Source organism: Montipora capricornis, chromosome 4 (assembly GCF_036669925.1).
Source record: "Montipora capricornis isolate CH-2021 chromosome 4, ASM3666992v2, whole genome shotgun sequence".
Lineage (NCBI taxonomy): Eukaryota > Metazoa > Cnidaria > Anthozoa > Scleractinia > Acroporidae > Montipora > Montipora capricornis.
Genome location: NC_090886.1, coordinates 10324547 through 10337046, shown reverse-complemented (window position 1 = coordinate 10337046; position 12500 = coordinate 10324547). Strand labels below are relative to the sequence as shown.

The 12500-nt window shown below is 41.2% G+C and overlaps 1 protein-coding gene and 1 pseudogene across 1 annotated transcript in view; one reads left to right on the top strand and one right to left on the bottom strand.

Moving 5' to 3' along the window:
* The window catches only part of LOC138046079 (adhesion G protein-coupled receptor L4-like), an 87067-nt gene that overhangs the window by 4570 nt on the left and 69997 nt on the right, over window positions 1–12500 (top strand). Inside the window, exon 2 of the mRNA XM_068892758.1 lies at window positions 5353–5418. Coding sequence (XP_068748859.1) covers window positions 5367–5418 — 52 coding nt within the window. The 5' untranslated portion in view covers window positions 5353–5366. The remainder of the gene's footprint in view (window positions 1–5352; window positions 5419–12500) is intronic.
* Window positions 10790–11398, bottom strand: LOC138044700 (craniofacial development protein 2-like; annotated as a pseudogene).

The following is a 12500-nucleotide window of genomic DNA, read 5'->3' as shown; positions in this document are numbered from 1 at the left end:
AAGTTTGTTACTATCTGAATGTTTTTGGGTTAGAGTAAAAGGATATTTGTCACGCAAATTATGTAATTTCATGACACTCAAAATTCGCAAAAAGCCTTTGTTTCATGTAAACAATCTTCGCACTAGCAAGTCGTAGCAATAAATTGGATTAACCACGAAGTTAAAGAAATATTATTGGCTTTCCAAATAAATTTCATCTTACACTACAATGACAAAATCATTTGTCAGAGAAATAAAATTCCTGTTTCCTCGCATGCACGTATGCAAATTTGTTAACTCATTTTCACCGCAATTCCCGCAAAGTTTTTCTTCTTTCAAATACATTGTATTAGCAAAAATATTATTTTTCGTCAAGCGTTGCATCTTTTATGTTCAAATAACCGCTAAAAATGAAGATTTTTTAACGCTCTATCCGTAGATATTTTTTCATAATTCAAATCACAAAAATAGCAACGCACGCAACAAATTTACTCGCATTTACCTCTTCGTCGAATTCTAATGCTTAACACAGGAATTTTTAGTTATTGCGAAAAATCTTTCTCTCTTTGTTAGCAATCATCCTTTCAAATTTCAGAGAAATCGACCGGTCCGCGAATCATATTTTACGAGTTTTTTTCAATGGGATGTCAAAATTAAAGGCCAAGTGGATGTTATGCATACTACGGGAAGTTCGGGCGATCAAGTTGCGCGTGTGACCCGTTATAAATACTTTTTCACAAAATTTTCCCGAATCGTCAAGTATCACCATAGGCAGCCTAAGCTCGGGTCACTACAGACAGCCGTTGAGAATTTAAACGCATTATAAGACTTTGTAAGGGAAATAAAATACCGTCGATTATGAAGCCTAAAAAATGCTCAATTTAACGCTCATTCAATAAAATGAATAAAAATGACTAACCTCTGGCCCACGTAATGGTCGCCTTTGATAACATGTTTTGTTGCTCGAAGAAAACCCCGCAGAATATTCAAATTTTGCTCTTTGTTTTGTCTGTTGATGTCCCGTCGCGTCGCCTCGCTTTGTCATTGGTCGCTCATAACCATGGAGCTGTTCGAGAAGCCACTGTGGGGATGGGGTAAGTGTTATACATGAAATGACTGTAACTCACCGGGTGGAGTTAATTTGACCTCGGACCCAAGCTCCGTGTCCTGTTCGGTTATCAGGATCTGTGGAATCGAAGCAGAAAATGCTCATTTCCAGCCAAGTACGTGGGGATTTTTGACGACGAAACATTCACGGAGGTTCGCAAATGATGTGGCTTTAGCTTTGTGTGAAAAAAATCGCGGCTGGGATGGATTTTCGAGTCGCAAACCGCCTGTGAGCTGACAACGGTCGAAATCTTAGTGTGCAGCCTTGACTTCGTCTTTAATAGAACATTGAAAACAAGGACTTCCCGAAACGGTAAAATAAGCTCCAAAAAGCACAAGAATACACCAGAGGTGCGTCATTTTTATTCATTTTATTGAATGAACGTTAAATTGAGCATTTTTTAGGCTTCATAATCGACGGTATTTTATTTCCCTTACAAAGTCTTATAACGCGTTTAAATTCTCAACGGCTGTCTGTAGTGACGCGAGCTTGGGCTGCCTATGGTATCATCACAGAAGACAAGAACATCATTTTCAAAGCTTATTCTACGTAAAAAGTAGGTTCTGGAGGTAATTTTGAGAGTGGAAATCAAGTTTACGCCGCCTGGTATATTTATATTTAATTGAGTTAACACAACAAGACGCTTACCTTATTTTGACACGAAAATACTTTACTATTGCCATAAAAACTATCCAGTTAAGCTCGCATATTACACAACATGATGAATGCATAAATGCCACCTTTTCCAGCGAAATGTTTTTTGAAAAAAAAAAACATATTTGCTATAAGAGGCAAATTAGACCTGCCGTATTTCATTACGTGCGTGAAGACAAGAAACTCAATCGTGTCAAATTACACGAAATGTCAAAAACGCAACTAAATAAATTTCTCACCAGTGCTCAGCATCAAACCCTTAACTGAAAAACCCTTTACTTGAATAATCAAGCAAAAATGGGCAACAAGCTTTCTTTCAAATAATTTTTGACTAACCAGAATTAGTGAAATTTCCAATTGTTACCAGAAGACTGTGCATAATTGAGTACAAACAGCAGATCCAAGTCTCTGTCTTTGTTAAACCCATAAGTTACTAGAGAATTTTCCATTTGATTTCAGTGTTGTACAAAACACCACACTTGTACAATATTAGAACTACAGCTCAGTTTGATTACGGCTCGACGGGCGACAGATTGTTGTCGAAGTCCATTACTCGTCCGTTTTAAGATTCCAGATTTTCTTTTCAGCGCGTGTCTTGTTCAGTATCCAATTGACTTTACATTATTGAGCTCCATAAGGGTATACTTTGTTTAAAGATCCACTAAAACGCCATTCGCGTTACATGACTTTCGACTCCATTGCCTGTTAAGTTAATCATTCTACTGTGTCCACCAGAGAAATCTACGCATTTCCCACTACCCTCTCGATCCTAAGAAAATACGCGCAGAAGGCTCTATGCACAAAGACACCACTTAGCAGGGGAGTGACAGGCAAGACTTTTAGCGACACGGAAAAAAACAAAAAAACGAAAAAACAAACAAACAAACAAATGAAACGCAGATTCCGACTGGGTTTGCCATACTGGCAACCCAGTAAAAAGCCACATAGTCAATAATGACCTCGTCATCTGGAGCAGCCACAGCCATTCCAAGAAAAGACCAGAAAACGTGAGAAGACCTCTAAGACCTCAAATTACAGGTTTACAGATCGAAAAGGCGGGTCAGGTAACTCAACGGAAAAGGCTCATTGTCATTGGATGGAAAAACAATCACATTGTAGATTAACTGTCCAGAAATTGTGTAATCATTTACCATTATGGCAAAACCTTAATCGACCTTTCTAGACTTTATAGATTTATAGCTTACTTCTTGACCTTTATAGCTTACTGAACGTTACTGTGTTTTGTTTTGCATGGTGTATTGACCTGTATGAGGTCTATTAGGCAGAAGAGGGCAAATGAACGGTACCGCAATACCGGGAAGGACCTTCTTTTACCGAATACCGTCAGCCAAAATGATGAAACACCGCACACCGCCGGGCTAGATGATACCGCAATATCGCAAGTAAACATTTAAATTACCGAAATACCGCATGAAAAAAAGCTCAATACCGTATACCCGCAATGACCCCTCATTAATGGTTCCGGAAACTTTTGAAACCAGTAACGTTACCCTGTCTAGGCTAGTACCTCAGGAGCTCCAGTGTCTTTGGACATTGCTAAAACAATTAACTAGTTTCGGTAGTGGTATCGGAAATTTCTTAAACCATCCGTCATTGAAAATGGTGTCAAAAATTTTCCTTTACTTTAAGAGCGGCCCAATGTAGCAGTTTCAAGAATTTCTTAAACCAGCAGTGGCTAATTGCTTCCCTTTTCTAGCAATGGTGAAGACTGAATGGTTACAAAAATTTCTGAGGCCAGCCCTCAAAATGTTTTCCAAAATTGTCTTTTTGAGCTACTGACAAATGGAGATGATATGGTCTACGACTAAACGCCATCGGACGAGTGTAAATGAACTCTGGATACTTGGATAAAAAGTGAACGAGATGAATTTTCCCAGCCGAAAGAACATTTTTGCCGGCCAGATAGTCCACTTTCCTCGAATTATCAGCCGCAAATTCAAATTCCGTCAAGGATTTCCCATTTTAGCCGATTTTTGTTAACTTCGGAATATCCTCCAAGCTAGGTTTTGGAACGTGTTTAATTTCTTCGTTGTTGTTTGGCAGAGTATGTACAAAAAATAAGTCCTTGCCGCACATGAATTTTCTTTCCTCTTTTCAATCAATCATAGTTTGTTTTATTGGCGTTGCCACCTTTCGTCAACAGGAACGTTGCTGAGTAACCGAGAAAGTTGTGTGGAGAAATTTGTGCAATGACAAAGTATTTGCGTGCTGTCCAGCACTTGAAAAATAACCAATATATTTATATAATGGGGTTGGTAAGCGGCACATTAAAGTGAACAGCGTTTTCAGCCGGGGAAGGGAAAGGGAGAACCGGCGGTAGAACGAGGAGTTCGCGTGAAGAAGAAGGGAAGTGAAGGCCTCCAATGACGCTATTGTCGAAGGCCACTAACGCTCGAGAAACGACAGCTTTCTATCCTCCTTGCAATGGTCAATTTACTTTTTTCGGATCAGTTGATGCCACCAAAAAATTCCAATTTCGTTGAAAGCTATTGTTCATGACTCAGTCAGACAAACACCAAACGCCCCGTCTTCGTAAATTTATTCGTTTCGTGGGTGATACAGAATGATCTTCAAACATCAAGTCATTATTTTACAAAACAATTTGATATCAGGCAGGTATCTATGGGACGCCGAGCGTGACAAAAGTGTTCAATTGTACCACTGAATATGTTCTGTAATGTGTTTTAAATTCATTGGAAATTACACAAATATGGCTCATAGTGAGTAAAACATGGGCTTCTTGAAACTCGATATATATGTCGTTGTAGCATCAAATATATAGGTTGAAATTATCGATTTCTTCGATCTTCGGAAAATCTTCGTAACACGCGGCCGCGTGCTTGACGTGGGACAGGTAGAGGAAGGCGCATTCGCCATTGTGGAATTGATCATGTCACTGCTTATCTCGGAGACTTTCTCCACGGGATTCTGGCTATTATTTCACGGGGGACCCAGACAAACTGTGTGACCGTTAATATCTGCATCTTTCACAATTGGTTTCTTATCGGCATATACACAACCCTGCATTTGAGGTCATCCAGCTAATTCATAGAAGGCTCGCAGATGCTCTTTATTTGCTAAATTATCCGTTGTTAGTCGAAAGTGTTGTGCAACAAATCCCCTTGATTTGGATAGACAGAGCGACTTTTGCTCTCTCATTACAGTGTTGCGATCACTCTAAGAGACGTAAATTATACACGTAATATTTCTGCCAATGCTTCAAGAGAGGATCAGCGAGAAACATTCTGCTATCGACGAGGAACTACGTGCTCGTGGGTGGCCGAGGTTTTTAATCACCGACAATCAAATTGATGCCTTAGGACGGCAAATGACGATCGGCTGGTTGTTCTTTGTCAAATCAACGCCGGACCAGAGTTAGCCTGCAAGCAGGCTCTTCCGTTGAAAATGGCGCGCGGTCGAAATATAAGGGCTTGGTAACTAGCCAAGAGAGGACTCTTGGCTATTGGCTAGTTACCAAGCCCTTATATTTCGACCGCGCGCCATTTTCAACTGAAGAGCCTGCTTGCAGGCTAGACCAGAGTAGAAAGAAATCTTCATTTCTCAAGTGTTTTCTTAATTGAATATTTCAGGTATTTTATCACGCATGGAGTTGACCATTCTGTTAATCGTTCTTTCATTGGCTTCAGGTGTAAAAGGTAAGTTTTTTTCGTGTTATACTAATACATACCTCTTACTAACTGAGTCCGTACTATAAGTTACGGACCGAGTGTTTTTCCGTTGATTTCGCGCTTGGGCCGTAAATTAACGGGAATAACGGAGGATCAGTTCAAAGTACCGTACAGACCGAGAAAACGAGTTTAGCAAGACATTTATGATATCTCTGAGGTAATAAGGCGGGCGGAAAAGAAACCTAGTTCAGCGGAACGTTCAACTGCCAGAAATGATCGGCATGCGTAAAAATTTGAAAAACTATGTCAGACGGTGTAATTTTCATAGACCCTTTCGGAAAAACGGTGCATGCTGGGTAATCAGGCTAAAGTGCATGATGAGCTTACAGAATTCGGTGTGAGAGTGTCCGATCAAAGTTTTGTAGTAATGGTTTGTGAAGGAAAATTTACCGTTTTTCATAAAGTTTTCTCGATCAATCAAGGTGAGTGTTTGATTGCATGCTCGTTGCGTTCGACATACTATTTTCGCCGTTTTTCGAGAGTTCTCCTGTTGTTTTTTTATGACGCTGCTTTCGATGCCAGTTGATTTTGAGGTTTCGACGGACTGACTGGCAAGGTGGCATTTCGCCTCGATTTCATGTGGTAAATCGGTAGCCATAGTGATCACCGGAATCCCGTCATGCGAAAAAGCACTGGTTCTATTTGTGATCGCGTATTATATTTTTCATTGCTGCTTTAACTTTTTTAGTTTCGCCAAGGTGAACGAATTTTTGTCGATTTGTTCAAAGTATCTCCCGCCAATATGATTGATACTACGTAACAGAACATCAGGTAGCTGAATGCTTGTGTGTTTTCTAGGAAACAGACCCGGAATTCGCACCGCCAACATGGTATGATAAGGCGGAGTTGCGATTTGTAGACCTAGTTGCTTTTCGCAGGAGCGCGTAAAGAACTGTGACACCCGACCGATATTTTCCCTTCGGTCATCACAGTTGATAAGATGAAATGCCAACCATTTCATGTTGCTCAGCTATGGATTTCTAAAACACGACTTTCTTGCCAAATACACAAATCAAAATTAAATACACAAACATTGCATGTAGCTGGGTTGCCTTCGGGTCGAAAGTCATTCGCGTTCATACGATTCGTATAAAAGATTTTGTCTCCTAAGATGATGAATTTTGAGGATTCCGTTAAATGACTATTCCGATTGAAAAAAGGGACGCATTACGATGCAAATGACGGTCTACGAAAGGAAATTGTTTTTCGGACTTTCAGATAAGATCAAGTGTCATTGTCAGACCATTGCACCCCTGTACTTTCAGGGGCACCCAACGAATCTGTTCCTCACATTATCTGTTCGCCAGAGGAATCTTGCTGGCTGGCAAAAATACAGGTGTTTCGATGAGCTGGCTGGGAAATTTTGTTATTGATAGAGGTTTTGCCTGGGAATTAATGACTTTTTCTAGCATTTCAACCCGAGCTGGCTGTAGAAACTCTGAAGACTGAGGACGACCAAAAAAAAAAAAAAAAAGAACCCCTTCCCTCTCCCAGAGAGTAGTCACAAACATACGACGGCTGGTCAGAGTGATTGCGCTTGCGGAAAAAACCTGTTTTGTCCCGGTTTTGTCGCTTTTGTTCGGTCGTTTTGGATCGAGGGATTTGAAAGCGCGCGGAATTCCTGTCTGCGAAACCAACCAATTTTATCTAGCTGGCTAGAAAATTTCTTGTGTGTCTTGCTGGGAAAAAGGAACAGATAATGTTTTCTCAGCAACACTGAAAAACATCGGAAAATGCCTTAATAACATTTATTTTCATTAACTGGGGTATAAGAATACATTTTACGACAAATTGGTCGTTGGGTGCCCCTGTTCTTTTTTTGGCATCTTATGAGAATAGCATTACATGGTTAACATCGTTACCGGCTCACGAGGGCGTTCTAGCCCATATATATTTTTTCTCGTCGTTTTAATTTCGGCCTATTTTATCTCAACGCTCCGGGCAACTTTCGTTCACAGTCATTGTGCGGTAGTCAAGAATTTTTGCGCCTAAAAACCTTGGTCACGCGAATTCATTGAACCTTTTTATCGTCGTTTTGCATTCACCTGCACTTTTGTGCTTTTACAGCTATTGCTCAACAAAATATTTGCTGTCGAGTTCTTGCCATCCACCCACCGCGAAACTTTTTGTTTGGTAGTAGCCAAAACACGGGGCCGGGGCCGGGGCCGGGGTCGGGGTGCCTTCTCTTTTTCCCATTTTTTTTTTCGTTATTCTCCTACTGTACTGTTGTTTTCGAATGACCGACATGTCCTTCATTTATGGTGGAAATTAGTAAAAAACATTAAGGAACTTACCGTAAGCTATGAAAGTTCTTAACGGACATCTTACGTTTTTTCTCGAAATCAGACTTTGTTTTACTATTTTTTGCGGTGGTTTTTGCGAGCATCTGACTTAGTTTTTCCGAAAACTGAGGGTCACCCAGAAGGCATACCAGAAGTCATACCAGAAGTCATACCAGAAGTCATACCAGAAGCTATACCAGCAGAGGCCCTTGGGCTCACAGGTCCTCACACGTTCGTACGACGAAACAGATCCTTTTCTGAGGTTAAAAACCTGGCTAACGGCCTATTAATTAATCATTTGTCAGAAAGAAGAAATTCCTGTCCTCTTTAAAAAAAATTGACACCCATTGCTTACGTGTGGTAGTGAAGTAACACAGCGATTCATTCCATAATGTCAAGTAAGCTGTGTGTTGTCTTCCAGGAGATTCAAGTTGTCCTTGCGTAATATGTAGCTCTAACAGTGCACGATATTGTTTTGGTATTGTCTATCATTGTAGTGCCATGGTAGAAGTCTTGGGCAAGTAGCCTGCGAAGACATGTGGTTACTAGCAAAGTACTGAACCCAGAGAGATTGAAGAAAATAAAAGGAAATCGAGAAACATTGGCTTCTGGGCTGACATGTTGATCATGCAACTTCTTTCCACCACAAGTGTAAGCGTGCACTGACAGCATCTGACAGCTTTGTAAACAAAAGTTGAAAGCTGAAGTTAATCCCTAGGGGTTCGGCGGGGTTAGTAAGAAATATACCACTCAGTAACAGAAGCATAGGACCGAAAATTCTATTTTAATGCTATCAACTGCGAACCAAGCAAGATACAGATTTTGTTAGCTTGCTTTATGCCAAACTAATATTGATGTAAAAGTAAGTAAATATGGATACACAATTTTTAAGAAGAGCAGAAGGAAGTTTCAGGACGGTCGATCGAGAATAAAATATTTTGCCATCGGTAACAAAACCTACGACATGAAAACAACATTAATGTAGAACCACGAATACAAAAAGTTACCATCAGCGAAAAACAGTTTGGGAGATTTTAGTTGTTTTGTTGTAATTGTACAAGTTTGGCTGCACCGAGTAAATTGCACATCGAATTCAGCGGGTGCTCTGATCAAGTTACCGCGTTATTTTACCGCGGCATGTTTACTCGCGAAACAGTGAAGCAACTGTGTCAAATGATGCCAAGCTACCGGGTTTTTCTTTTTGTTAGTTTTCTTTTTCTTTCGATTGTTATAAATTTTGACAAGAAATGTGCGAATTCAACACAAAGATCACAATCGCCCAACTCTCAGCGGTTGACCATTGTTTCTGGAAAATCAAAAATTTACTCTCCAAGACAAGGTTATTTATCACCAGGTAATTCCATCGTTTTGGTAATAGCAGCTACTTTATTATTCATCAGCGTCACAATCTTTTGCCGATTTTGGGGGTCATTTTGTTGAAACTCAAGCACGCTTCAACAGACCTGTTTATTTTCGTGACTTACGAGTTACCACGAAAATTCTCCCCGTATCACATTTCGACACATGTATGCAAATTTGCTAAGCTCGAAAATTACACAACTTGATAAATTTACAAAAGCTGGAAATTTCACAGAAATATTTTCCACCGAAACATTTATTGAAACAAGCAACATATTTGCTATAAGAGGCAAGAAACCCTTCCTATTTCAGTTGCGTGCGTGCAAGCGAAATACACAATCACAAAGCATATGCAATTAAATAAATTTCTGACAGTTCACATTCAACCCTTTTCGAAAGAACCGTGACCGTAAATAACAAAGCACAAAAGAGACAACAAGCTTTCATTCAAGTAATTTTTCCCTGTCACATTTACAATTTTTTTTAACCTTTGCAGAGTTGAGTACAAAATGAATGTTACTTGCCAGACAAACAGGCAAACTTTAAATAGATGCGACTTCAGTAAACACTGTGAGACACACAACAGAGATCACAGATCTACTTGTGGTGTTCGATTCCTTCTCTGTCTTTGTTGAACCCGTAAGTTACCAGAGAAATTTCCATTTGGTTTCAGTGTTGTACGTAACACCACCTTGGCGAAATATTAGAAGTACAGCATATTTTGATTTCGGCTCGACGGGCGAAAGATTCACGCTGTCGAAGTCCATTACTCGTCGCTTTTTTAAGATTCCAGATCTTTATGTTTCACCGCCTGTCTTGACGTTCCATTCTTGAGCTCCATATGGGTATATTTTCTTTAAAGATGTACTAAAACGCCATTTGCGTTACAATGACTTCCGACGCCATTACAGGTTAATTGTGCAGAGCAAGCTACGTATTACCCCAGCCCCCTCAAACGTAACAAAATACGCACAGAAGACTCTGCGCACAAAGACACCACTTAGCAGGGGAGTGACAGGCAAGACTTTTACCGACACGGAAAAAAATACTAAAAAAAATAAAACGGAAATCTACCCATTTTCCGACTGGGTTTGGCAACCCAGTAAATAGGTAGCAGCGTCACTCCTCTCCAGTTTCTACATTTCTGTAGATTCCCTTTCTTCGGTATCTTAGATATCAGGCCCTGTTTTCACTGCTTCGGCACTTTATCTTCCCGCCAAATCAGGTCAAAGAGGTGCCCGAGGTCCGCACAGGTGCTTTCTGTATCAACCTTCAACAGTTCTGCTGTTATCTGGTCGATTTCTGGTGCCTTCCTATTCTTGAGAGTTTGCACCACCCTTCTCTGTTGGTGGTTCCGTGTCGATATCCAGCTCCCTCTCCCCCACTTCTTCATCTGTCGGTGGGTTTGGTGGTGCCTCCCTGTTCAGGACTCCCTCAAAGTGCTCCTTCCATCTTGCCTGCCTTTCTTGAGAAGCCTTCCCTCCTTGTTGGTAACCGCCGCTGTCTTCCTCGGCCCGCTACCACTCAGCTCTCTGGTGATGTCGTACAACTCCTTAGCTCTCCCGTTCTCTGCTGCTGTCTGTGCTACCTGGGCCTTCTCTGTCATTCACTTCCTCTTATCCTCTCTCACGCTTCTCTTCACCTGCTTATCCTTCTGCCTGTGGTGCTCCGTGATCTTGTTCCGTATCCTCTCTGACTTAGTACTGTCCAACTTCGTCTTGATTTCCTTCCTTTCGTCTATCACCTTCCACGTTTGCTGACTGATCCAGGGTTTGGAACCCAAGGACCTCCTCCGCTGACTCCACGTATGCCTTCCTCAGTGCCTCCTACAACTCCTGTACCTCTTCTCTTCCCTCTCCTCTGTTCTCCTCTAACTTCCGCCCCACTGCCTCACAGTACATCCGTTTTGTGTCTCTATCCTTCAGCTTGTCCGTGTTGAACCTGGGCTTAAACTTTTTTCATGTTGGCATACTTGCTGAGTTTCAGCCCGAATCTTAGTCCTGACGAGGTAGTGATCGCTTTTGACATCGGCCCCCCTCTGCACTCTAGTGTCGAGGACTGCAGGTTTCAACCACCTACTGATCAAAAGATGGTCAATCTGATTAGTCACTCTCCCGTTTGCCTAGACACATGTTGCCTTGTGAACATCTTTGTGTTGAAACAATGTTCCTGTGATGACCAAGCCATTTGCCACAGAAAAATCACAGCCTCTCTCCGTTGTCATTCTTGTCTCCCATCCCATGCCTCCCTGTACAACTCTCGTATTCCTCGTTGTCTCCTCCCACCTTGGCGTTAAAGTCGCCCATCACTACCGCAATATCGTTTCTTTTGCATCCGTCTATCGTCTGCTGCAGTTCTTCATAGAAGTGGTCTTTCTCTTCTTCCTCTCTCTCGTTGTGTGGCGCGTAGACCTGTATCACTAAGAGCCTCCTGAAGCGGGAGTGAAATCTAGCTGTAATGATCCATTCGCTCACCGGGGTCCACTCCATGAGGGCTCTCTCTGCTCGCTTGCTCATCATAATGGCCACACCACCTTCGTGCACCTTTTCATCACCAGCATACAGAGATTACTACTAGTTTACTAGTATGAGTTGTGTAGAAGCTGTTCAAGTCCGTGAAATGGAGAAAAGTTATCATGAACATGCCGAAGTGCGGGCACTCACGCCATTGGCACTTTGTTGTTCGAGTCAAAGTATTTCTTCTAGAGTCAATTTTATCACTTTTCGAGTTATCTTTTCTTCTTTCAGATGGAAGATATGGCTTTCGAAGATTTCTGAAGTGGAGCGTTGGCCAACTTTAGTTTTATTTTACGATGAGAAGAGGAAAGTCGACAGCAGCAAACAAGAAAGATCTTGCTGCACGCGTTATTGTTGCTTTCGAGTCAAACGAGCTGATAGTTGATTTTCGATCGGCTAGAAAAAGAGTATAACAGACTTCTGACTAAGTGTGGTATTTAAAATCCAAGAAATCTAGATGAAAGTGTTTGGTACAGCGATCAGTCCGCTTTTCACTATGTTCTCTGTAACAAAAACCTTTGACACCGATTGTGTCGGCAAACGTAAGGCACGCAAGGCCTACTCTTATTTTAAGAGATTGCATGTGGACCAAGTTCTGTCTTACTCGCCGAAGGATTCGGATGATCTTGTTGTGGGGAAATGATCTGTTACGCTAACATTGAGAATGAACGAAATACCAAGGGAGTTGTGGGTTTTAATTTCAAAATCCACAAGCAATTGCTTGACTGCTCGGTCTTTCTTGTTCCTGTTGTCGACTTTGCTCTTCTCATCCTGAAATAAAACTAAAGTTGACCAACGCTCCAATCCAGAAAATCTTCGAAAGCCATATCTTCCATCAGAGAGAAAAAAGATAACTCGAAAAGCGATAAAATCGACTCTTAAAGAAATGTTT